The sequence below is a fragment of the Ovis canadensis genome, chromosome 1 (assembly GCF_042477335.2).
Source record: "Ovis canadensis isolate MfBH-ARS-UI-01 breed Bighorn chromosome 1, ARS-UI_OviCan_v2, whole genome shotgun sequence".
NCBI classification, from domain to species: Eukaryota; Metazoa; Chordata; class Mammalia; order Artiodactyla; family Bovidae; genus Ovis; species Ovis canadensis.
The window spans coordinates 116,071,002-116,096,233 of NC_091245.1; the positions used below are offsets into that span (position 1 = coordinate 116,071,002).

Genomic DNA, 25,232 nt, shown 5'->3' on the forward strand with positions numbered 1-25,232 from the left:
ACACATACTAACACACAATTTGCTTGGCTAATTTCTCATTTTTTTTTAAGATATGGCTCAGAGTTCTATCATTTCTGTGAACCCTCTGTGATACTGCTTCCCAGACATTACCCAAGTTGGGTTGAATGTCATTATATTCAGTCCTATGACAAGTTATATAGTTTTATATTTATTTTTCTGACTCATTAAAGAGACTGAACTATGAAAGTCCAGGGACTACAAGTTAGTCTTCTTGGGAGTTATTCCTGGTACCTAGCACCATGATTAACTGTGTTAATAAGAACTCAACATTTGTATGTTGAATAAGTAAAGAAATTCCTAACTCATTTGTTATAGATGCCTAATTCTTTCTTAAATTTCTTAATTCTCATGGTGAAAGTTGTAGAGTGTGCAAGCACTGGTAGATATTTTTTAAACATATCATTGATTATGTTGAAAAATGTTAATATTAAATTGTTAAAATTGCTTTAATAGAAATCTTCTGTGGACAAAATGCAGCAGTTAAATACTGCACACCAGGAGGCATTAATGAAATTGGAGAGACTTGAGTAAGTAGGAAATTTACAAATAAAATGCAATTTCAAAATGCAAAATGAAGGTAAAGAGTATTTTACAATTTACAGTCTACTTCATCTCTTTTATCTTCCTTACTAAATAGAGTATTTAAGTTGACCTTTTTTGAAGAAGAAAAACTAGGGTGTGCTTCCTTTAACTCTTAATATACACATAGTGTATTCTTTTCTTTCTTTTTTTGTTGTTAGCACATTAGCCAGACATGTTTAGAGCCATTAAGTAATTCTCCTAAATTATATCTAGTGGTATTTATCTTATGTGTAAGCAGTAACTGACAGGATTCTCTTTCTTCTTTGAGATCAGTTAATTCTTTAAAATTTTTATTCCTTCAACAGAGCTTTACTGTTTGGTTTGTTTTGTTTTGACTTAAAGATCAGATAGGAGAAGAAATCATTCAAGGGTTATAATTTCTTGGCTTTATATATATTGATTTTGAACAAAAGGATTTTTTTATCCCTTCTAATATGTTGATGTTCTGGGTTTTTCTGTTTCAGTTAAAAACTTTGTTTTTAGCCTGCTCTGGCATAAATTACCTTTAGAGAGAGCCCATTTTCTTCTCCAGGGGATCTTCCCGACCCAGGGATCAAACCCGGGTGTCTCCCGCATTGTAGGCAGACACTTTACCATCTGAGCCACCATTAAAGTTAGAGACAGCAGTAAACTGAAAAGACTGGGAGTAGGAGGCCAATAATAAAATTTAAGATGGCAGATTTGTACAGTGTTCAAATATCAACAACCTCAGATATGCAGATAATACGACTATAATAGCAGAAAGTGAAGAACAACTAAAGAGCCTGTTGACAAGGGTGAAAGAGGAGAGTGAAAAAGCTGGTTTAAAACTCAACATTTAAAACAGATCATGGCATCTGACCCCATCACTTGATTTCAAATAGAAAGGGAAAAGTGGAAGCAATGACAGACTTTATTTTCTTGGGCTCCAAAATCACTGTGGATGGTGACTGCAGCCATGAAATTAAAAGATGTTTGTTCCTTAGAAGGAAAGCTATGACAAACTAGACAGAGTATTAAAAAGCAGAGACATCACTTTGCCGAGAAATGTTTGTAAAGTCAAAGCTGTGTTTTTTCCAGTAGTCATGTATGAATGTGAGAGTTGGGCCATAAAGAAGGCTGAGCACCGAATTGATGCTTTCAAATTAAGGTGCTAGAGAAGACTCTTGAGAGTTCCTTGGACTGCAAAGAGATCAAACGAGTCAATCCTAAAGGAAATCAACCCCAAATATTCATTGGAATGACTGAAGCTGAAGTTCCAACACTTTGGTCACATGATACAAAGAGTCAACTCATTGGAAGACTGATGTTGGGAAAGATTGAAGCAAAAGGAGAAGGGGGTGGTAGAGAATGAGATGGTTAGCATCACAGATTCAATGGACATGAATTTGAGCAAACTGCAAGAGACAGTAGAGAACAAAGGAGCCTGGCTTTCTACAGTCCAGGGGCTCCCAAAGAGTTAGACATGACTTAATGACTGAACAACAACAACATTTATGATAAACCAAGTCAAAAGAGAAATGGCAGACTGGAAGTGAAATTTGCAACATTTGCAGCAAAATGTTTCAATCTCTAATAATGCTCATATAGTATTACTAAAATACAAAGAACTACAAACTGATGGGAAAATATAATTTTAAAAATGGGCAAGGAATTTACAGAGGATTAAGTGCAAATACTAATTAAAAATATGTAAAAATCATTAAACTCAATAGCAGTCAAGGAAATGAAAATTAAAGTAACAATTCTATACCACATATCACGTATCAAAAACTAAAGTTGAGAGCATTCATATGGAAGAGACTAGAACATGTGAAAGTGCTCCTGGAAGGATTTGTGGAGCAAAACAAATGGATGATACAGTAGAGAGATGTGAGGAAGTGAGAGCCAGAGAAAGATGGAATCAGCACTAAAATTAGGAGTGGAGTTAGCGTAGATGTGTATGCAGATGAGTCCATACATAGATTGGTGGCAGAAATTTAAAGAGCTCATCTGATTTTTATTTTTGCTGGATAGTAGAGTCCAGGTCATGGATTTTAAATTATTGTCATGTGGAAGGATGAGAGTTCAAAAACATGAAAGCAGATAGTTTTTTTCCTTTAAGTTGTTGAAGAGCAGAGACCTTTTTGGGACTTTCTAGGTTAAGAACTTGATACATCTTATTTTAACTTACTTTGCTGTGTTCAGTTCTGTTCCAGTTGAAGAGCAGGCAGAGTTCAAGCAGCTTTCAGATGATATTCAGGAGCTGCAGCAATCGCTGAATCAAGAGTTTCGTCAAAAAACGGTATCTAAGCAGGGCACCCAAACCCGGTGCCCAGGTATCCAGCCTGGAGGGATGGGGTGGAGAGGGAAATGAGAGGAAGGTTTGGGATGGAGGGGCACACATATACCTATGGCTGATGCAGACTGGTGTATGGCAAAAACCATCACAATATTGTACAGTAATTATCCTCCAATTAAATAAATAAATAATAAATATATTATATATATTTACATATATAAAAAATAAAATAAATAAAAACGATGTCTATTGTTAGCCACCTTAAATCTTTTTCAAAAGATTTTTGTATTTGTGATATGGAGGGGCCAACAGCACATTACTTTCAGTTATTAAACAAATAGGATATATTGCTGTGTCCATTTGTTTACCTTACAATGAATATATATTTCTGTTGTCCAGGTCAACAGAATTTTAATTATTGATGGTGTCAAGGTTATATGCTATCTTGTTGACCAGAATTAAGATTTTTTTCTATATCTAGTCCTAATGTTTCTAAATTGTGCACTGAGGCACCCTAGGTGCTACAGCAAGCCCTCAAGGGTGCTTCAGGATGTTTTAAATTTTAAAGGAAAACAACATTCAGCATCTGTCATACACTGCTTGAATATCTAGCTCAAGGCGGTTCACAGTTTCAACATGAACTCATGTTACCTTCCTTTCATATCTTTTGAACCTGGGTTTTTGGCTTTTGCCATAATAAAACGCAAGTGCTGTGTGAATATTATCATGCAATAGGATATGATAATTGCCTGTGACCCATGATTCTAAGATGTGTTCAGTACTCAGTTTTTATAGTATACCATACCCATCCAATTTGGAAGTAGTTGTAGCTGTTTAAGAATAAAATAAAAATAGTATTTTTCTTTCAATTTGCATATATTACTTTTTCAAGGGGCTACTAAGTTGTTAGGACATAAATACTGGAATTTAATTATTGGAATTTAATGACCCAATAAAGGATCTGTTAGGGGTTTATTATGGGCTTAGGGTCATAATGAACAGAGAAAGTTTGGGAATATCTGGTCTAATCTGTTTAATTCCTCTACTTTCTGACTTTTTTTGAAAAAGCATTGACTAAATTTAAATCTGTTTGAATCACTGGAAAATAGTTGTTTGCTTTTTTCCCTAGATAGTGCTGCAAGAGGGAAATTCACAAAAGAAATCAGATATTTCAGAGAAAACTAAGCGTTTGGTAAGCATCTTTTCATTTAACTAGCGTTTAAGGTTTGAATCTTGTGTGTAGGAGTATTTTAACTGTGCATTATTATTAAATGTTTCTCTCTTCCCTTTAAGTGAAGCTAATTTAACTTTTTCCAATAGAATAGATGACTATTGTTTTAAAAAATACAGAAACACAGAAATGTATGACAAAAGTGAAAATCACCTGCAAATTCACCACACAATCAGATGCATGTCACAGATTACATTTCTCTAAGCAAATATACATATATATATGTAATTTTACATAAATGATATTATACTCTGTGACTCAAAGCTGCTTTTTTTCACTTTATGGTATAAATAGTTATCATATCTATATAGATCCCCATTATTTTGATAACTGCACCTTAATGTCAATCCTGTGTCCTATTGATAGACATTCACATTGCTTCTAACTTTTTGCTATTGAACAATAGCCTATGTGTGCTACACACCTATACATGTACCTGTATATTTGCCTACCAGGCTGCTTTTTATCTTAGTAGATTCCTAAATGTATGGTTTTGGGGCTAAAGAAAATTACACTTAAATTTAGCCCACGTTGCCAAACTGACGTCTAAAAAGATACCAGTATAGAATATAAGAGTATTCCTTTCTCTGCATCATTGTCAAAATTGGATATTTTTATGTTTTTCTTTTCTTTTTAATCTGTGTCATTCTTACAGAGGAATAAACGTCTCATCTTCATTTTGGTTTTTTTGATTTTCAGTGATTTAGACCACCTTATTCAGAGGTTTGTTATTATTTCTTACCTTGTGAATTACCTGTTTATGTTCCTTTTTAATTTCACTTTTTTTTCAACCTGCATGAGTTAGGGGTTTTAACTCTATTTGTCTTTCAAATTCATCATTTTTTCCTATTAGAAGGTTCATGTTTTTATGTAGTAAAATTGATAGACATATACGTTTGGGATTAAGTCTATGTATAGAAAGGCCTATCTCATTCCTCATTTTTTTAATCCCATATTTTCTCATTGTACTTTGATGATTTCCCTATTATTTTGATACTTGTATTTTATAACTATCTAAAACTTACTTTAATTTAAATATTCCTTATTTTTCAATCACTCTTTTTATTGCCAGATGTTTTTATCAGAATAGTATTGACTGTGGTTCAATTTTATTCATTTCTCTGTCCCATTTAAATCTATATTAAAATGAAATCACTTTGTATTTATATATAATATCAAATTTTAGAGTTTTTGTGAAGGGACTAAAAGTGATAAAGAGTCAGTGCTAATGTAAGGAAAATGACCTTTAATTTCATAGGGTATTAAAAGAGTAGATAACATGGTGGTATGCTAAATTCTAATAATAAAATAATAAATATATTGTCTCAAACATTCAGTTTTGGCTTCTGAGTTGATGAAAAAGTGAGAACTTTAAAAAATTTTTTAGTTAAAAATAATTTAGACCAATTATACAAGTGATACAGTAATGCATTCCTGTTGTAAATATATATATACTGAGTACCTTCTCAGTGCTGTTACTTTCTTTGGGTTGTGGGAGAGCAAAAATAACTGTTCTTAACCCCAGGTTGCTCAGTTAATTCAGAGACACATATTAAATACATAATTATAATTATCATATACATGATTATACTGTTTATAGAAAGAATATAGAGTAGGTAGGAACAGGATTTTCAAAGTCAATGGAAATTCATTTGCAGTACAGGAATCGAATGGCAGTATTCCGAGATCAGAGAGAGATCACTTGTAATTGTCCAGACATGAGGCAGACTGGAATTACCAGATTGTAGGCTATAGTAGGAAGCTGGTAGAAGATGACACTGGACAGGAGGGTAAGAGCTACATGATATTGTACAAGGGAGCCTAATCTCTGGCTTGTAGACAGATGTGAGCCATCAAGCAGGAAAGTGATATGGTCAGAATTTAATATGTTGTTCTGACTACAAAAAAAACAGAGCCAATTTCTTTTTTCTTTTCCATTATTATAGTGGCAAATCACTAGTTTTATTATTATATCTAATATATTTAAATGTTTTTTCAACAGAATGAACTAAAATTGTCAGTGGTTTCCTTGAAAGAAATACAAGAGAATTTGAAAACAAAAATTGTGGATTCTCCAGAGAAAGTTAAGAATTATAAAGAAAAAATGAAAGATACAGTCCAGAAGCTTAAAAATTCCAGAGTGAGTTTTCTTTTTATTTTAATGCTTTTCTGTCCTCTTATTTTTTAACAATTCTTGTTTAATCATGTGTTAATTTTCTAATTTCTAAATTATCTATACATCTCTCCCTCTTAGACATTTTGCCCTTGTCTCTAACTTTTAGCTCTTCTCTAAAGTGGATATAAGAAAAGAAGTATAATTTCAAGACATTTTCTTAATTATGCAACAGACTTTTTTTGCCCTGGGTGGTCAAAAACAGAAGTGATTTGTCCTCATAAGACTTAGTCACTATATCTTAAGGGAGAATGGTGTTATAATCAGTTATATAATTTTAAATTATAATGTAGTTATAATTATATTATTATATTTATATGATATGTTTACAATTATAATTACATATATATAATTAAACTTATAGTTGTATAATTTTACATTATATAATTATATAATTTTATAATCAGTTATATAATTTTAATATATACTATGAAAAAGTATAGGATATGCATGTATGGAGGCAGGAAATATATGGGAATTCTGTACCTTCTGCTTAATTTGGCAGTGTACCTAAAACTGCTCTAAAAACAGTGTTGTGTTTTTTTTTAAGCACCAAAAAGAGAAACAAATAAATAATAAATAGCATAGGGTGCTTCAGAAAAAGCATAATGAGAGTATTCTAGTTTAGTATTGTGAAAGTTAGAGGTAAAGATGGGGAGGAAGTAGAAATTTATGCTTACATCTGAAGGATGAGCAGAGGTTATCTTAGTAAATTTATACTCTGAAGAGCATTCAAGGCAAAGAGAATAGCATGTGCCAATTGTATGAGCTAAGTAGTAGAGAGGAAGTTATATTCAAAGAAGACAGTATGATGTATAAGAAGGAGAATGGTGTGAGATGATGGACAAATAGGCCATGAGCAGGTTTTTCAGGATGCTGGATTTTACCATAAGAGCAGGAGTGCACCATTGGCTAATTTATGAGTTGGGGATGTTGGAACATGGTATGATTTATGTTTAAAAAAGATTATGAGCTACAGTGGGAGGTAGATTTAGGAGGGGATAGAAGTAGAAGTGGTTAGACAATTTAGCATCCTTTATGAGGAAAAGTTTAAGAACTATTGATTGAAAAAAAGTTTCTGGTTTATTTCTGAATTTGTTATTTAAGTCATTTCTGATAATTGAGAATTATCACATGAGAATAGACAAAGATTAATAGAACAGTAGTGAGAGCCCAGAAATAGGTCTGAGTGTTTGAGGTCTATTTATTTAATAAGCAATTTTGGTTCAATTGGCTGTTCATCTAGAAGAAGATTAAGTTGGGTCTGTACCTTGTACCATTTACAAAGATAAATTCTAATTGGACTGGAAATTTAACAGTTTTAGGTGAACATTGATATTATCTTGGATAGAATTTTAAAATTAAGATCGAAAACCCAAAAGCTGCAGAAAAAAGTAGACCTGTGAAACATATATAATGCATATGATAGGTAAAGGGATTATATCCATGATATGGAAAGACACAAAAGAGTATTTACAAATTAGTAGGAAAAAGACAGCTTAATGGAAAAATGAGGTGCTATGATTAAGCTATGATTAAGCATTTCACTGCAGACAAAATCCAACTGGTTAATAAAGCGGGAAGAAGGGGTAGACTCAGAAAGAAGCCTTTGTATTATTGCAGTGCTCGTGGTAAACATGTGCTCATTTCCTAACTTTAGAAGAAGAATTAATCGTTTTGAAAGAGTTACTTGTAGTAATAGTTATACAAATGAATAGAAAGGTTGTAATTGGTAATATAATTACCTAGGAGTAATTGGGAGTAGTTTGAGTATTAGCAGAAATGAACTCTTTTAAAATCATTACGAATAACCTTTGGAAGGTACTTCAATGAGTGGTTTAGTAAAATTATGGTATGTTTTCTTTGTTCAAGGATATTTAACAATTAGGAAACCTAATTATATGTGCTTAGACACATGTCAGTAATATTGCTTTCTTACTGACCTAGAAACTTAATTGTTCTTTGCTCTAAAGCTTTCAGTATTAAATACAGAAATTAAGAGCAAACAAATTGACATTACTGCAGTTTCATAAAGGAGAGTGTCAAACCGGTATCTGTGTTTTTTTTTTTTCTTCCAAAGCAAGAAGTAATGGAAAAATATGAAATCTATCGAGACTCTGTTGACTGCCTACCTTCATGTCAGCTGGAAGTGCAATTATATCAAAAGAAAATACAGGACCTTGCAGATAATAGAGAAAAATTAACTACTATCTTAAAGGAGGTTTGTATTGTGTGGAATTTTTATGCCTTTTTATTATGTAATAGTTTACTGTAGTCCCTCGGATTTGCTTTTACTTTCTGTTGCTACTTTCTTACCAAAAAGCAGGATCATTCTACAGTGTAATAGATGTGGCAATGTATGCTCAGGAATAAAACACTATTCTTTTTAAACATAGCAGTAGTAGACCCATTGTTACCTTCAGAGAAAATGAATAATTAATTAATTAACATAGCATATTGCCATGTATATTTTGGGGAAAAGTCATGGAATTTTAAACTCGTTCTGACAGTTGGAAATGATCTTCTAGACAGTAAGCATAAAGTCCCAACGTACTGCCTAACACTGTAGCTAGGATATATAAAGAGATTTAGGTTCAGGATACAGACCCTGCCGTGAGTGATGATGGACCGCTAATGCCAACATTTTGACAGTTTCTCAGGCTAGAAACCTGAAAATCCTTTTCACTTCATCATCCCAATCCAGACTGTCCCCAGGATCACTAACATAGATTTCGATGAAAGATTTCTCTTTTCAGGGAAGAAGGGGCTGGAAGGTGAGATTGTCTGGGATATTTTTTCCCTAATTACATACTTCGCCTATCTCCCATCAAGAGTCAGCAAAAAAAAAAAAAAAAAAAAAGAGGCAGGGGGGAGGATTGAGATCTACTGCTTTAAATTGTTTCTAGGGTCTACCCTTTCCTCTTTATTTCTGCTCCTTTAATTCAGACCCTTTCCCCCTGAAACCTAGCCTGTTGGCTGATCTTGATATGTTCCTCTGTTCTGGTCCTTGCTGATAAAATGACCACCTCTCTATGTGTCACATACTTTCTCAGTATCCCTAGTGCCTTCCTAGGGATTCTCCAGGCAAGAACACTGGAGTGGGTTGCCATTTCCTTCTCCTTGTCTTTTGTTGAGTCTGCATTCTTGTACTGGGCTTTCAGTTTTTAAACAGCTTTATCACATTTTGAAATTGTATTTTATTACAGCTCATCCTTGAAGACAGTCCTTTGTAAATTCTAATTTGTTGTATTGACTTTAAAATCTCATATAAAATATAGAGCCTGAACTTGGAGGACCAAATTGAGAGTGATGAGTCAGAATTGAAGAAATTGAAGACTGAAGAAAACTCCTTTAAAAGACTGATGATTGCGAAGAAGGAAAAACTTGCCACAGCACAGTTCAGAATAAATAAGAAGCATGAGGATGTCAAGCAGTACAAACGCACAGTGATTGAGTATGAACTTATTTTCAATTTAATGTATTAGAAAGTAATTAGAAAAGCCTAATTCATTTTATTTTCCTTTTTTTTTTTAATTTTATTTTTTATTTATTTATTTATTTTTATTTTTTCATTTTTAAAATTTTAATATCTTTAAGATTCCAAACCTCCTGTAATTTCAAAAAGGTATTCCACCTTTGGGTGACTAAAGCAGTTGTGACTTATAATGCTGCCACATCTAAATGTATAGAGATGTTTTAGGTATTAGTTTTTTAGTTTATTTTCCTGATAATCACAATTCTAAATCTTTTGCGTAATTTGTTAGAAGGGTTCTAGTGCTATTGCTTATTTCAGTACATTTCAGAGCCAGCTATCCAGAGTTGTATTAGAATAAATCAACTGCTACTACTGCTGCTAAGTCGCTTCAGTCATGTCAGACTCTGTGCGACCCCATAGATGGCAGCCCACCAGGCTCCCCCGTCCCTGGGATTCTCCAGGCAAGAACACGAGTGGGTTGCCGTTTCCTTCTCCAATGCATGAAAGTGAAAAGTGAAAGTGAAGTTGTTCAGTCATATCTGACTTTTAGCGACCCCATGGACTGCAGCCTACCAGCCTCCTCCATCCATGGGATTTTCCAGGCAAGAGTATTGGAGTGGGGTGCCATTGCCTTCTCTGAGAATAAATCAACTAGTTCATGTTATTGTTCAGCTAGTCTAGAGCATTATAGCATATTTTGAGAAAAAGTCTTCCATTTTTATTTAAGTACCAAGTACTTTGCAAGAATTTTGTCACCGTGGTTGTTGGCTAGGATGTTTGGATGTTTCACTGGTAGAATCTTCTTCCCATCAGTTCTAAAAATGTGTTTTTAGAATAAATGCCCCAGATATGTCTATGAGATGACACTATTTCAGTTTTTAAAAGGTATATTAGGATGGTCTGAAGATTTCCGTTCCTCTTCCTCATGCAGATGAAGAAAAAGGGCAGAACCTGAGGGTTTTAATTTGTCACTTACCTTGCAGGAAAGTTGTATTAATTCACACTCCCACCAACAGTCATGAGTGAGTGCAGCTGGGAGAGGTGACTTAAAAATCTCATTTTTAAATAACAGCTTTGTGTGGAGGAGCTTACTCTTGCTGATTATAGCACCACCTTGTGATTCTCATCTGCTTGCTTTTAAATCTTGAGATGTAGGTGTGTCAGCCAGATATTGATACAAATAATCTCTCTGGAATCAAAATTAGAGTTAAATGTTTGACTGTTTAAATGCTTAAGTGGAATTATAATTTCACCTGTCTCTCTTTTCCTTTAGAGACTGTAATAAAGTTCAAGAAAAAAGAGGTGCTGTCTATGAGCGAGTAACCACAATTAATCAAGAAATCCAAAAAATTAAATTTGGAATTCAACAACTAAAAGATGCTGCTGAAAGGGAGAAACTGAAGTCTCAGGTGAGTATATGTTCATAAGAAATAATTTCAGATAATCTTGTGGGTTTAAAATGTAAATTATGTCACCCTCATTTTGAAGATTTTGTCAGTTCTTCAGAGTAAAAATTGGCCCCTCAGGTTTGTTGCTTTTGTTTCCATTTGTAGTATCTTTTCCATTACCCTGGGATAGTTTGCATGTATGCCTCCTCACACCTTTTCCTTACTCACCTTTTTTCCCTGTCAGCACCTAGAGTCGTGCTTTGCAGTAAGAGTAGGTGCTCCATAAAGTTCCTGAATGTTTTTGATAAATTAACTTAGATGGTGATTTAAAGTAAAGTCTTCCAAAAAATTTTTGTTATCTTCTTTCTGATAAAAGAATCTCAAAAGTGTTTCTTAGGATCAGTTTAGATGTATTTGAGTTGTTACCTGAAACAAAGTAGCCTAGGTTGGCTCCTATATTTTGAGATTTTTTAATGATAATTTTATCACAATTACCAAGTTGCTTTGCCTGTTTCAAGTATATTTATTTTATTTTTTCATAGACAGTCTCAGGTTTAATGTGGACAGGCATCTTCTACATTTTTGTCTTCCAGAATATCAGTACAGCGCCACAGATGTTCCCTGCTTCTATTTTTCCTTGGCTGCCAAAGACCCAAAGAAGTCGTCTATTCCTACTCTGTTTATCACATTATCATTCTTTCTTTAACCTTTAAAGTTTGTCCCGTAGCCTCAAGATGGTCCCAAACTGCTCTACCAGGAGTCACTAAAAGTAGCCCTTTATCATGTAAAATCCCTTGGCCTCTTTTTTTTTTCATTTTGCTTCATCTTGCCTACATTGATATCCTACAACCTCTGAAACCTGAAAGATATTTAAACATGCTGTCATTACCTTTCACCATTTACATTTTATTTGCAAGGGTTCTTAATACTAAAAGAAAGAATCACAGTAAACAGTCCCCTCATCTGTTCTCAGGAATCTTTATCCTCTGAAACATTAAGTTGTTAGCACGTGCACATATAAGTTTATATATACAGCTGAGAATTATCTCAGGGCTGCTTTAAAAGGAAGGAAAGAAAGAAATGAAAGAAAGAAAAAGAAAATAGTTGGGATTCCTCTTCCATGGTCTGCCCAGTACACTGTCCTGAGTTTTTTCTTTCTTTTTACACTCCAATTACTTTTCTTTTACATTCCAACTACTTTCCTTCAACTGGATATTTGCCAATCCTTTGGCCCTCAGTTTATCTCTGGAATGGGGGTTAGAAAAACCTTATTTAATCCTACTTCTTTACCAAATCGTATGAGCAGATTTATTATCAGCTTGTCTGATATAATTAATGAACCAGTTACTAATATAAGTACCTTTTGTCTGTGATCATAAAAGGTGCCTGTCCCTGCTTTAAATTCCTTTTAGTTTTGTGCATATGTGTCTCATCAATAATATTTTAAGTTTCTTAACAATAATGATCAAATTTTTTACCTTAGTATGTCATGCCTAGAATGGTGCCTTATATTGTAGTATGCTTTCCATAAATATTTGTAGCATGCTGTTTCTTAAAACTAGCAGTGTATTAGAATACAATAAAGAATTCAAAAAAATTAAAGATGAGCAACCCCTCACCCAAATATATTGAATTAGAACCATCAGCAGTGGGGCCCGTGAACCTAAATTTTTTAGCATATCTCTTGAGAACCACTGATGTATTCTGCTTCATTGTTTCAGTATTACAAAGCTCATCACCAGGCAAGCTGTTCTACTAGGACAGCTTTAGTTATTAAAGTTATTATTTAGTTATTAACTCTTGTTTTGAGTTAAAATTTTTCATTTCTGTACTCTAGTGGACCAAGATCATCTCTCTGGAACAAATCTGTACCCTCTTCTACTTAATAAAATTGTGCTTAAGGTATTTGAGGATAAAGATCGTGGGTTCTTTCAGCCTTCTCATCAGGCTAATTAGTGCTTGTTTTCCAGCCACTCTTTATATAGTTTAATTTCCATTCTGTTTACTGTCCTCTGCTCTGTTTTCTGCTTTTTTTATTCTACTTAATATGTAGAAATCAGTACTGAATGTAGTCTTCCAAGTAATGGTGTCACCAGCCACAGAGCACAATGCTTTTGTTAAATGAAGCATAATATCAAGTTGGATTTTTAGCAGCAGCAAAACTTTTGATGCAGTTAGTTGTTCAGCTTGTTAAGTTGTTCTACCTTTACCCAGATGACATTGTCATATCCATTTGTTCCAAAATAGCTTGGGAGAGTCTCTAAGTCCTGTGATGACACTGAGACACATTTTGTCAAAAAGAAAAAACCGTTTCGCTTACTTTATAATCATCTTTCATGAAAAGGAAAGAAGGATGTGTTAAAATTGCCAAATTTTTCTTTTCATAATTTTGTTGGATCCTAATGATCCTTCTTTTTCATTAAAAATTCTTTTCCATAGATATTTCATCACTTCTAGCTTCAATTGTCATCTTTATTTATAAAGCTTTCAAAAATCTATTTTTCCTATTCTGTCCACCTCAACTCTACTCCTTATTTTAGCTGCCTGATGGATATTTTCAGTGGGTAAGCTTATCATTACAAAATAACATTTATGAAATTTAACATCTTTCAATGTCTTTCCTCTTCCTCACCCTCACTTTCTTCTTCCCCTTCTGCCTCTGTCTCCTTCCCCTTCCCTTTCCCTCTCCTTTTCATTTAGTTTCCTCATATTCTTCAGTGGCATCATCATTTCCAAAATATCACAAAGAGTTGCAGTTTTGGATTTTCTTTAAATAATCCTGATATCCAAACAGTCACCAAGTTAATGTCATGACTTGTAAAAACTCATTGATAACTATTCATAACAACTATTTTCTAATCATATTTCTATTATTCATTTCTATAGAATATTCTATAGAATATTTCATATTCTATATTCTATCATTCATCATTTTCTAATATTCGTGAATTGCAGCAAAAACTTGCAAAATTTATTCCTTAAGATTTCCTGCATCAAATCTGCCCTGAATCCTAAGTAAGGCCAAATTATTCCTGTTAAAATATCACTCTTATTGCTACACTTTCTTGTTTAAAACCCAAATTCCCTGTTTTCCTGTAGTTATTTCTACATTTAGTCAACCATTCAGCAAATGGTCTATATACCTACAAGATTGTTGATGTTCAGTTTTTAAATCGTATCTGACTCTTTGTGGCCCTATGGACTATAGGCTCACCAGGCTCCTCTGTCCATGAACTTCTCTAGACAAGAGTACTGGAGTGAGGAGTCATTCCCTTCTCCGGGGGATCTTCCTGACCCAGGGATCAAACCTGGGTCTCCTGCATTGCAGGCGGATTCTTTACCATCTGAGCCACCAGGGAAGCCCCATTATCTCCCGGAGTTTCCTCAGATTCATGTCCATTGAGTTGGAGATGCTCTCTAATGATCTTATCTTCTGCTGGCTTCTTCTTTTGCCTTGAATCTTTCCCAGGATCAGGGTCCTTTCCAATGAATCAGCTCTTTGCATCATGTGGCTAAAGTGTTGGAGCTGCAGCTTCAGTTGTTCCAATGAATTTTCAGGGTTGATTTTCTTTAGAATTGACTGGTTTGATCTCCTTGCAGTCCAGTGGGCTCTCAAATCTTCTCCATCACCACAATTTGAATGCATCAGTTATTCAGCACTTAGCCTTCCTTATAGTCCACCTGTCACATCCGTACATGACTGCTGGCAAGACCATAGCTTTGACTAGGCAGATCTTTGTCAGCCAAGTGACATCTCTGCATTTTAATATGCTATCTAGTTTGTCATAGCTTTCTTCCAAGGAGCAAGTGTCTTAATTTCATGGCTGCATTCACCATTTGCAGTGATTTTGAAGCCCAAGAAAATAAAATTTGTTGCTGCTTCCACCTTTTCCCTTCTATTTGCCATAAAGTGATGGGATCAGATGCCATGATCTGTTTTTTTGATGTTGATTTTCAAGTCAGCTTTTTTATTTTCCTCCCTTGTCAAGAGGCTCTTTAGTTCCTCTTCACATTCTACCATTAGAGTGGTATCATCTTCATGTCTGAGGTTGTTGTTGATATTCTCCCGGCAGTCTTTATTCCCACTTGTGATTCGTTCAGTTCAGCATTTTTCATGACGTTATCTGCATATAAGTTAAATAAGCAAGATGACAATATACAACCTTAACTTGATAATTTTGAACCAGTCAGTTGTTTCATGTCTGGTTTTAACTATTGCTTCTTGACCTGCGGAAAGGTTTCTCAGGAGGCAGGTAAGGACATCTAGTATTCCCATTTCTAAGAATTATCAACAGTTTGTTGTGATCCACAAAATCAAATGAAGCCAAAATAGGTGTTTTTTTCTGAAAAACTCTGTTACATTCTCCCTGATCCAACAAATGTCACAATTTGATCTCATCCTCTGCCTTTCCTAAACCCAGTTTGTACATCTGGAAGTTCTCTGTTCGCATACTTCAGACTCCTCACTTGAAGGATTTTGAGCATAACCTTCCCAGCATGGGAAATAAGCGCAGTTGTACAATAGTTCGAACATTCTTTGGCATTGCCCTTCTTTGGAATTGTAATGAAAACTGACCTTTTCCAGTCTTGTGACCATTCCCAAGTTTTCCAAATTTGCTGACATGCTGAGTACAGTATTTTAACAGCATCATTTTTAGGATTTTTAAATTGCTCAGCTGGAATTTTGTCATCTCCACTAGCTTTGTTCGTAGGAATGCTTCTAAGGCCCAGTTGACTTCACACTCTAGGATGTCCAGCTCTAGGTGAGTGACTGCACCATTGTGGTTCCTTGAGTCATTACGACCTTTCTTGTATTATCCTTCTGTTTTCTGTGTATTCTTACCAATTGCTCTTTTAATCTTTTCTGCTTCTGTTGAGTCCTACCATTTCTGTCCTTTATTGTGCTCATCCTTCCATCTCACATGCTAGTAACGTAATGCTCAAAATTCTCCAAGCCAGGCTTCAGCAATACATGAACCGTGAACTTCCAGATGTTTAAGCTGGTTTTAGAAAAGGCAGAGGAACCAGAGATCAAATTGCCAACATCCACTGGATCATTGAAAAAGCAAGAGGGTTCCAGAAAAACATCTATTTCTGCTTTATTGTCTATGCCAAAGCCTTTGACTGTGTGGATCACAATAAACTGTGGAAAATTCTGAAAGAGATGGAAATACCAGACCACTTAACCTGCCTCTTGAGAAACCTATATGCAGGTCAGGAAGCAACAGTTAGAACTGGACATGGAACAACAGACTGGTTCCAAAAGGAAAAGGAGTACGTCAAGGCTGTATATTGTCACCCTGCTTATTTAACTTATATGCTGAGTACATCATGAGAAATGCTGGGCTGAAAGAAGCACAAGCTGGAATCAAGATTGCCGGGAGAAATATCAATAACCTCAGATATGCAGATGACACCACCCTTATGGCAGAAAGTGAAGAGGAACTCAAGCCCCGTGATGAAAGTGAAAGAGGACAGTGAAAAAGTTGGCTTAAAGCTCACCCTTCAGAAAATGAAGATCATGGCATCTGGTCCCATCACTTCATGGGAAATGGATGGGCAAACAGTGGAAACAGTGTCAGACTTTATTTTTGGGGGCTTCAAAATCACTGCAGATGGTGACTGCAACCATGAAATTAAAAGACGCTTACTCTTTGGAAGAAAAGTTATGACCAACCTAGATAGTGTATTCAAAAGCAGAGACATTATTTTGCCGACTAAGGTCCGTCTAGTCAAGGCTATGGTTTTTCCAGTAGTCATGTATGGATGTGAGAGTTGAACTGTGAAGAAGGCTGAGTGCCGAAGAATTGATGCTTTTGAACTGTGGTGTTGGAGAAGACTCTTGAGAGTCCCTTGGACTTCAAGGCGATCCAACCAGTCCGTTCTGAAGGAGATCAGCCCTGGGATTTCTTTGGAAGCAATGATGCTAAAGCTGAAACTCCAGTACTTTGGCCACCTCATGCGAAGAGTTGACTCATTGGAAAAGACTCTGATGCTGAGAGGGATTGGGGTCAGGAGGGGAAGGGGTCGACAGAGGATGAAATGGCTGGATGGCATCACTGACTCGATGGACGTGAGTCTGAGTGCACGCTGGGAGTTGGTGATGGACAGGGAGGCCTGGTGTGCTGCGATTCATGGGGTCGCAAAGAGTCGGACACGACTTAGAGACTGAACTGAACTGAACTTTCATGAAATGTTCCTGAAGAGCTCCCTATCATTCCCATTCTATCGTTTTCCTATATTTCTTTACATTGCTCATTTAAGAAGGCCTTCTTATGTCTTCTTGCTATTCTCTGGAACTCTGTATTCAGTGGGTATACTTTTCCATTTCTCCCTTGCCTTTTTCTTCTCTTCTTGCCTCAGCTGTTTTTAGAGCTTCATCAGACAACCACTTTTCCTTCTTGCTTTTCTTTTTCTTTGGGTTGGCTTTGGTCACTGCCTCCTGTACACTGTTAGGAACTTCTGTCCATAGTTCTTCAGACACTCTGTCTACCAGATTTAATCCATTAAATCTTTTCATCACCTCTGCTGTATCATAAGGGATTTGATTTAGGTCATACCTGAATGGCCTAGTTGTTTTACTTACTTTTCTCCAATTTAAGCCTGAATTTTGCAATAATGAGCCATAGTCTGCTCCGAGGTTTTTTGTTTGTTTGTTTGTTTACTGACTGTATAGACCTTCTCCATCTTTGGCTGCAAATAACATAATCAATCTGATTTTAGTATTGACCATCTGGTGATGTCTATGTGTTGCGTTGTCTCTTGTGCTGTTGGAAGAGGGTATTTGCTATCAGCAGTGCCTTCTTTTGGTAAAACTCTGTTAGCCTTTGCCGTGCTTCATTTTGTACTCAAGGCCAAACTTGCCTGTTATTCTGGATATCCCTTGACTTCCTACTTCCAATCTAATCCCCTATGTTGAAAAGGGATGTCTTTTTTAGTTCTAGAAAGTGTTGTAGGTCTCATAGAACCAGTCAGCTTTAGCTTTTTCTGCATTAGTGGTTGGGGCATAGACTTGGATTACCGTGATATTGAATGGTTTGCCTTGGAAACAAACCAGGATTGTTCTGTCATTTTTGAGATTGTACCCAAGTACTCCTTTCGGACTCTTGTTAGCTAGGAAGGCTACTACTACATTTTGCTAAGGAATTCTTGTCCAAGTAGTAGATACAATGATCATCTGAATTAAATTTGCCTATTCCTGTCCATGTTTAGTTCCCTAATTCCTAAGATGTTGATGTTCACTCTTGCCATCTCCTGCTTGACCACATCCAATTTACTTTGCATGAACCTGACATTCCAGGTTCCTGTGCAATATTATTCTTTATAGAGTATTGCAGTATTATTCTTTATGTCTGAGGTTGTTGATATTTCTCCTGACAGTATTTTTTTTTTATTGAAGAATAAGTGCTTTACAGAATTAGGCAGTTTTCTGTCAAACCTCAACATGAATCAGCCATAGGTATACATATATTCCCTCCCTTTTGAAGCTCCCTCCCATCTCGCTGTCCATCCCACCCCTCTAGGTTGGTACAGAGCCCCTGTTGGACTTTCCTGAACCATACAGCAAATTACCCTTGGCTATCTATTTTACCTTTGATAATGTAAGTTTCCATGTTACTCTTTCCATACATCTCACCCTCTTTTCTGGCAGTCTTTATTCCAGCTTATGATTCATCCAGCTCAGCATTTCACCTGATGTTATCTGCATGTAAGTTAATAAGCAGGATGACAGTATACAGCCTTGGACTTTACTTTCACTACCGGACTTATCCATAAGGGAGCATTTTTTCTGCTTTGGCCCAGCTGCCTAATTCTTTCTGGTGCTATGAGTAACTGTTCTCTGCTCCTGCTTGGTAGCATGTTGGGTGCCTTGCGACCTGGGGCACTCATCTTCTGGCATAGTATCTTTTTACCTTTTCATATTGTGCATGGTGTTCTCCAGGCAAGAATACTGGAGTGGACTGCTATTTCCTTCTCCATTGAACTGCGTTTTGCCAGAACTCTTCACTATGACCCATTCATCTTGGTTGGTCCTGCACAGCATGGCTCATAATGTCTTTGAGTTACTTAAGCCACTTTGCTATGACAAAGCTATGATCCATGAAAGGAATCTACTAGGTAGTAGCCTTTATATTTGATTCAGAGAATAAGTGTAAACAAAGAAGCCATGATCCCTACCTTCTAGGATTATTAAAGTTTTGTATCTAAGCTAATCGTTTTCATTGTTTAAGGTGTAATGAAAAATATATTCTCTGTATAACTTTCTGTGGCTCCTTTCAGATATCGTTGATTTCTCTCCTCACATACTATAGCATTATTAGTCTATTCTGATCTGTGCTGTCCATAGCTACTAGCAACATGTGGCTGTTTACACTTACATTTAAATTAATTTAAATGAAATAAAATTTAAAATTTAGTTCCTGGTTTATACTAGCTATATTTTAAGGGCTGAGTATCCCAACTAGTCTGGATTGTATGTTTCATAGTAGAAAGCATAACTGCATGTCCCATTGTACTGTTATACTACTTACAGTGCTGTTGTAGGAGGCACTCAGTAATATGTTGGTTGATGAGTTAATACATACTTGGTGGATAAATGGCTATATTGGCCGTAAAACTCCATAGATATTATATATTCCTGATATCTCTGATTTGGAAAGTGAGATAATTACCTAGACCAATGCTGTCCAATAGAACTTACTGCTGGGAATGTTCTGTGCTACTGAGTATGGTAGCCATTAGGTACTTGTAGCTACAGTGCATTTGAAGTGTGGCTAGTGCAGCTGAGGAGCATGCAACTGTTTAAATTTAAATAATCACATGTTCTCATGGTTGTCATGTTAGACACTGTAGAACTTGAGTTTGAGTTTAAAAGTATTTAACTTCAGCCAAGCCATCACAGTAAGACTTAACTTATTATGCAAGTTAATATAAAATTCCACTTGGATACAGAGTTTAATTGGAAACTGAAATACGTAGCTTTTGTGAGGGCTCTGATCAATTTCTGCTACCATCCTGTAAGGCCTGGCTTAGAACTTCAGATGTTCGTTTGCTTCTGTGGGCATGCCAGTGGAATTGGGCTTTAATATTTCATTCATTCATTGAGGCTCTACCTGCTAGATTTGATTCCTCCTTGAGAACATAGTTGTCCTCAGGAGAAAATTGTTCCTCTCAGTGTGTCTAAATGGTTGGTTCAGATATTTAGATTATATATCTTTATTTAGCTACACTTCATTTTAATAGTTTCTCCTGAGTAATGTCTTTCTATCAAATTTATTCAGCTTTTAATATGAATAAATACATATTCCTATATAGAACCATGAATTACATTGATCTGTAGCTGCTGATTGTGCCAGTTTTTTTAAATGATGTTTATATAAGCTAACAACTAATTCACCTTATTATTCCTATAAGCTTTAAGAAATAAAGGTATCAAAATTTTTTTATTTATTTCCCTAATGATTTATATTCCATCATAGTTGTAGTAATTTTATGTCTGATTAGATGTTGGGAATCTAAGTATACTCTTCTGTTTTTGTATTATGATTTAATAATGATCCATGTTTAGATTTTAGGAAAGTGTTTAGCCTTCACCATCTATTTATATTTACTTAATCTAGAGCAATAGTTTTCAAACTTGCATAGGTAGCAGTCTCTGGAAATAGTGTTGTTCTTTTTTGAAACATTTTGAATTCATACTATATTTAATTATAATCTATATAATTTGCACAAAATCAGATAGTATCTACACTAGAATTTAAACGAAGATAAGTACTAGCTATACTATGGGTTTAAGAAAAGTTTAATGGGAGCAGCAGTTAAAATTGAAAATATTTATAACCATTATACCCATTTATTGCTTTTTTCTTCCATTGGAAAAGGCCTGCTGTTTTATTTCAGTGGTGGAACACCTTTTATAATCTTTCAGCGTACTACTTTTTCTTGTATCAAGATTTGAGAATTGTTTTGTGTAAGAAAAAGCAATGCTGCTGCTAAGTCACTTTAGTTGTGTCCGACTCTGTGGGACCCCAAAGACGGCAGCCCACCAGGCTCCCCCGTCCCTGGGATTCTCCAGGCAAGAACACTGGAGTGGGTTGCCAGTTCCTTCTCCAATGCATGAAAGTGAAAAGTGAAAGTGAAGTCGCTCAGTCGTGTCCAACCCTCAGCGACTCCATGGACTGCAGCCTACCAGGCTCCTCTGTCCATGGGATTTTCCAGACAGGAGTACTGGAGTGGGGTGCCATCGCCTTCTCCAGAAAAATCAATAATAAATGGATTAAAATTGCATTCGATAAGCATGAGATAAAAGATAATGCATGCAGACTAATTGGTTTATTATTCAGTTGATAAAAATTGTTTTGTCGTTTTTTCTTAATTCTTAACATATCCGTATAGGTTTATATGAAAACTCATTATTGCTTATAGTAGGACTGTCCAATCAGTTTATTAAAACAAAGTTATTGGTATATTTTTCAGTCCTGTAGATACTTATTAAACCTGTTTGCATGTAATTTAAATGATGATCAGAGTCAAATGCAGAGGTTATAGCTGTTTACAGAAATCTAGGTATTTGCCTGGTAAACATGTAAAGCTCCAAAGTAAGAACTTTTCTTTGGTTATTAAAAATAGGTCCTTAATGTCTTAGAATTCAAGCCATTGTTAATGTTTCTGCTTTGTTCTTTCTAAGTAGCTGACTTTTTGATGTATCTGTGTGGCTTAATAAGAGTAGGCACACGTGTGTCTGTATGTGCTTGTGCATAAGATAATTTAGGCTTTAAAATATTGTGAATAAATATGAATGAGTGTTGCAATTCTTATAACTCACTTTTAGTTTCAGTCATTGCATGGAATAATCCTTATTGTATTTCATTTTCTACTTAGGAAATATTTCTCAGCTTGAAAGCTGCTTTGGAGAAATACCACGAGGGCATTGAAAAGGCAACAGAGGACTGCCATGCTAAAATAGATGCGAAAACAGCTGAACTGAAGAAGAAAATGTTCAGAACCCAACCTGATTAATGGAATTACACATCTTTTTATAAAAAGCTTGTCAACTTTTAATTGTATATTTTGAAAGGGAATAGTTAAGTTGAAGTTAATGAAAGTATCAAAAGTACCAAATAGTGTTGGCTCAGTCATTTTTTATATACTCTTATAGATTATTATTTTGTAAGATAATACATTTATTGTAGACTTCCATGAACTTAAATTGTGCAGGTATTCATGTCTCTGCTCCTTGTTGTAGTGGTTGAAATAAAACAAACAATTGCATTTGAAATTTTTTTTTCCCTGTTATTTTCATGGCTTTTGTCTCTTCGTTTGTCAACATACAGAGGTCTAGTATTATTGAGCCCTGACTTTGCACCAAGCGTTGTGGGATCTCATTTGGTCTTCACTCAGACAGCTCTAAATAGACATTTTTATAACTACTTGATGGGTGAAGTAACTATGACGGTCCTGAAAGAGTAAATAGTTGAGCCAAAATTTGAACTGTGCTTTGTATAATACTGAGGTCTGGAATGTTTTTACTATACCATCCTTCCTAATGTAATTATTAAAAGAGGAAGTATGATTGTGGTGGTCTTATGCTAAGACATTTTTCTGAGGAAAGTAAAATGTGCAAACTGCTTAGAACAGTGCCGTGGTAGACAATACATATTAATTAATGGTATTTAGAGTTCCAGTTCGGAGAAGGCAATGGCAGCCCACTCCAGTACTCTTGCCTGGAGAATCCCATGGATGAGGAGCCTGGTAGGCTGCAGTCCATGGGGTCGCTAAGAGTCAGACACGACTGAGTGACTTTACTTTCACTTTTCTTTTTCATGCATTGGAGAAGGAAATGGCAACCCACTCCAGTGTTCTTGCCTGGAGATCCCAGGGACGGTAGAGCCTGGTGGGCTACCGTCTCTGGGGTCACACAGAGTCGGACACAACTGAAGCGATTTAGCAGCAGCAGCAGAGTTCCAGTTATTTTTCTCTTTGACAGAAATATAAAATACTACAGTAAGTAGAGAGTAGGCTTTCAGTAAGAGGAAAAGCCCTAGGAAGAGTGGTAAGGGCTAGGTGTCCAATGGAGGACTAGTTGGGGCACAAAATTGAGCTATTGCCCTGTCCCTTTCTTGCTTTTTAAAAAAATAAGTTCAGCCTATGGAAAGGTCTATTTATGGGGCTGGGCAACAGGTGTAAACATGACCATGTCTCTCATTTTATGTTTAAAAAATGTTAAACTCACCAACACCTGTCTCCACTTTTAGCTCTTGTTCTTTTTTTTTTCCCCCACAACCAAATTTCTAGAAAACCTAATTTATATGTGCCTCTATTTCTTTCCCTGCCCATAGTGGTGCTGTTATTTCTATTCATACTGGTTCACTGAACTTTCTAAAATCATTTTACTAGTTATCGAAATTCCCTGGACCATTTTAATCTTTATCTTCCTTACATTCTACCTGTCCAATACTTTTTCCCCTGTGTCTCAGTAACACTGCTCTCTTGGTTCTCTTGTCTGTTCCTTTTAGATGTTTTCCCATGAGGGTCTCATTCTCTGTTCTTGCCTAGAGTGTTTGTGTTCTCTAGGCATCTGCCCTTTACCCTCCTTCTCTTCCCAACCTCTGTACCCTCCTTGAAAACTTTCATCTACACCCACCGCTTCAATCGTGAATTAAACATCCATGCAACTTTTACTGCACTGTGTACATTGTTAACATTTGTCATATTTTTCCTGAATTTCAGACTTGGGTATTCAATAGCCAATACAGTATACCCTGACAACACTGCTGTGAACTGCAAGGGTCTACTTTTACATGAATTTGTTTCAGTCGAACTTTTGAATAAATGATCCACTGTGGGTTGAATCCATGGATGCAGAACTGTGGATACGGAGGACTACTATGGCCCTTGAGCATCAGCAGACACAATCTGAGACCACCGGTCCTGGGGCCAGTCCCCTGCGGATACTGAGAGGTGACTGTAGATATTTTTAACCTTGTGGCATTCTGGTGAAGCCTAACGGACCTTTTCAGAGTAATGTTTTTTGTGCATAAAGTAGAATACAGGATTGCAGGTGGAACCAATTAAATTCAAATATTTTGAATTTTAAAATATTTTTAAATATTTTATATTTTAAAAATATTTTTAAATATTTTATATTTTAAAAATATAAAAATATTTTACATATTTTAAATATTTTGATATTTTAAATATCAAAATACTCAAAAATATGTTATGGAAAAGGAACTTAGCCAACTTTCTCTCTTATGCCACTACTCCTCACTCCTTTATATCCATTTAGTTAGCAAGAACTATTGATTGATGTACCCAAGCCTCCTCTCACATCTTTGCCCATGTTGCAATTTATATCATCCTCATTTCTTAGCTGGTGTACTGGCAGTAATCTTTTTTACTAGGTTTACAATTTCTAATCCACCTCTTCAAAGGTATTAGGTTACTCTAAACATGCTAATTAGATTATGTCTATTTTTAAAAAAGCTTTTAGATTTTCAAATTGTGCTTGGGAAGTAATTAGCCTCGAATTAAATAAATTTAAATTTAAAAAGTTGTGCTTGGGTGTCATAGTAAACTCAATATTTTAAGTTTGCAAAGGAAATACAGTGATTGTTACTATCTGTTAGACACCAATGCAAACTGCTAGCTCAAGGTAGTTCACAGTTTCACTGTTAGATCACACTAAATTCCTTTCAATGATACCTCTTTACGAAGCTGAGTTTTGGGTTTTGGCATTCACTGGTTTGCTGCAATACAAATCAAGTATCACATGAAAATCATTATAGAATAAGAAATGAGAGTACCAATATCCAACCTGACTTATACAGTGCCAAATTGGCATGCACACTCAGTTAATAATTGCTATCCAACAGAAGAAAATACTCTTTCCATTTTGTTTTGTTTTGTTTAAATGAGCATCAGTTCAGTTGCTCAGTCATGTCCGACTCTGCGACCCCATGAATCGCAGCACACCAGGCCTCCCTGTCCATCACCAACTCCCGGAGTGCACTCAGACTCACGTCCGTCGAGTCAGTGATGCCATCCAGCCATCTCATCCTCTGTCGTCCCCTTCTCCTCCTGCCCTCAATCCCTCCCAGAAT

The 25,232-nt window shown here is 35.6% G+C and overlaps 1 protein-coding gene across 11 annotated transcripts in view; it reads left to right on the top strand.

Moving 5' to 3' along the window:
• Positions 1-22,408, top strand: part of NUF2 (NUF2 component of NDC80 kinetochore complex) — a 40,307-nt gene extending 17,899 nt beyond the window's left edge. For all 11 annotated transcript variants that reach the window (XM_069547434.1, XM_069547487.1, XM_069547445.1 and 8 more), the window contains 8 exons: positions 475-548; positions 2,770-2,866; positions 3,993-4,055; positions 6,097-6,234; positions 8,348-8,488; positions 9,546-9,721; positions 11,016-11,151; positions 22,012-22,408. In XM_069547434.1, the coding sequence (XP_069403535.1) occupies positions 475-548; positions 2,770-2,866; positions 3,993-4,055; positions 6,097-6,234; positions 8,348-8,488; positions 9,546-9,721; positions 11,016-11,151; positions 22,012-22,149 (963 nt within the window). In that variant the 3' untranslated portion in view covers positions 22,150-22,408. The remainder of the gene's footprint in view (positions 1-474; positions 549-2,769; positions 2,867-3,992; positions 4,056-6,096; positions 6,235-8,347; positions 8,489-9,545; positions 9,722-11,015; positions 11,152-22,011) is intronic.
• Positions 22,409-25,232: the final 2,824 nt, after the last annotated feature.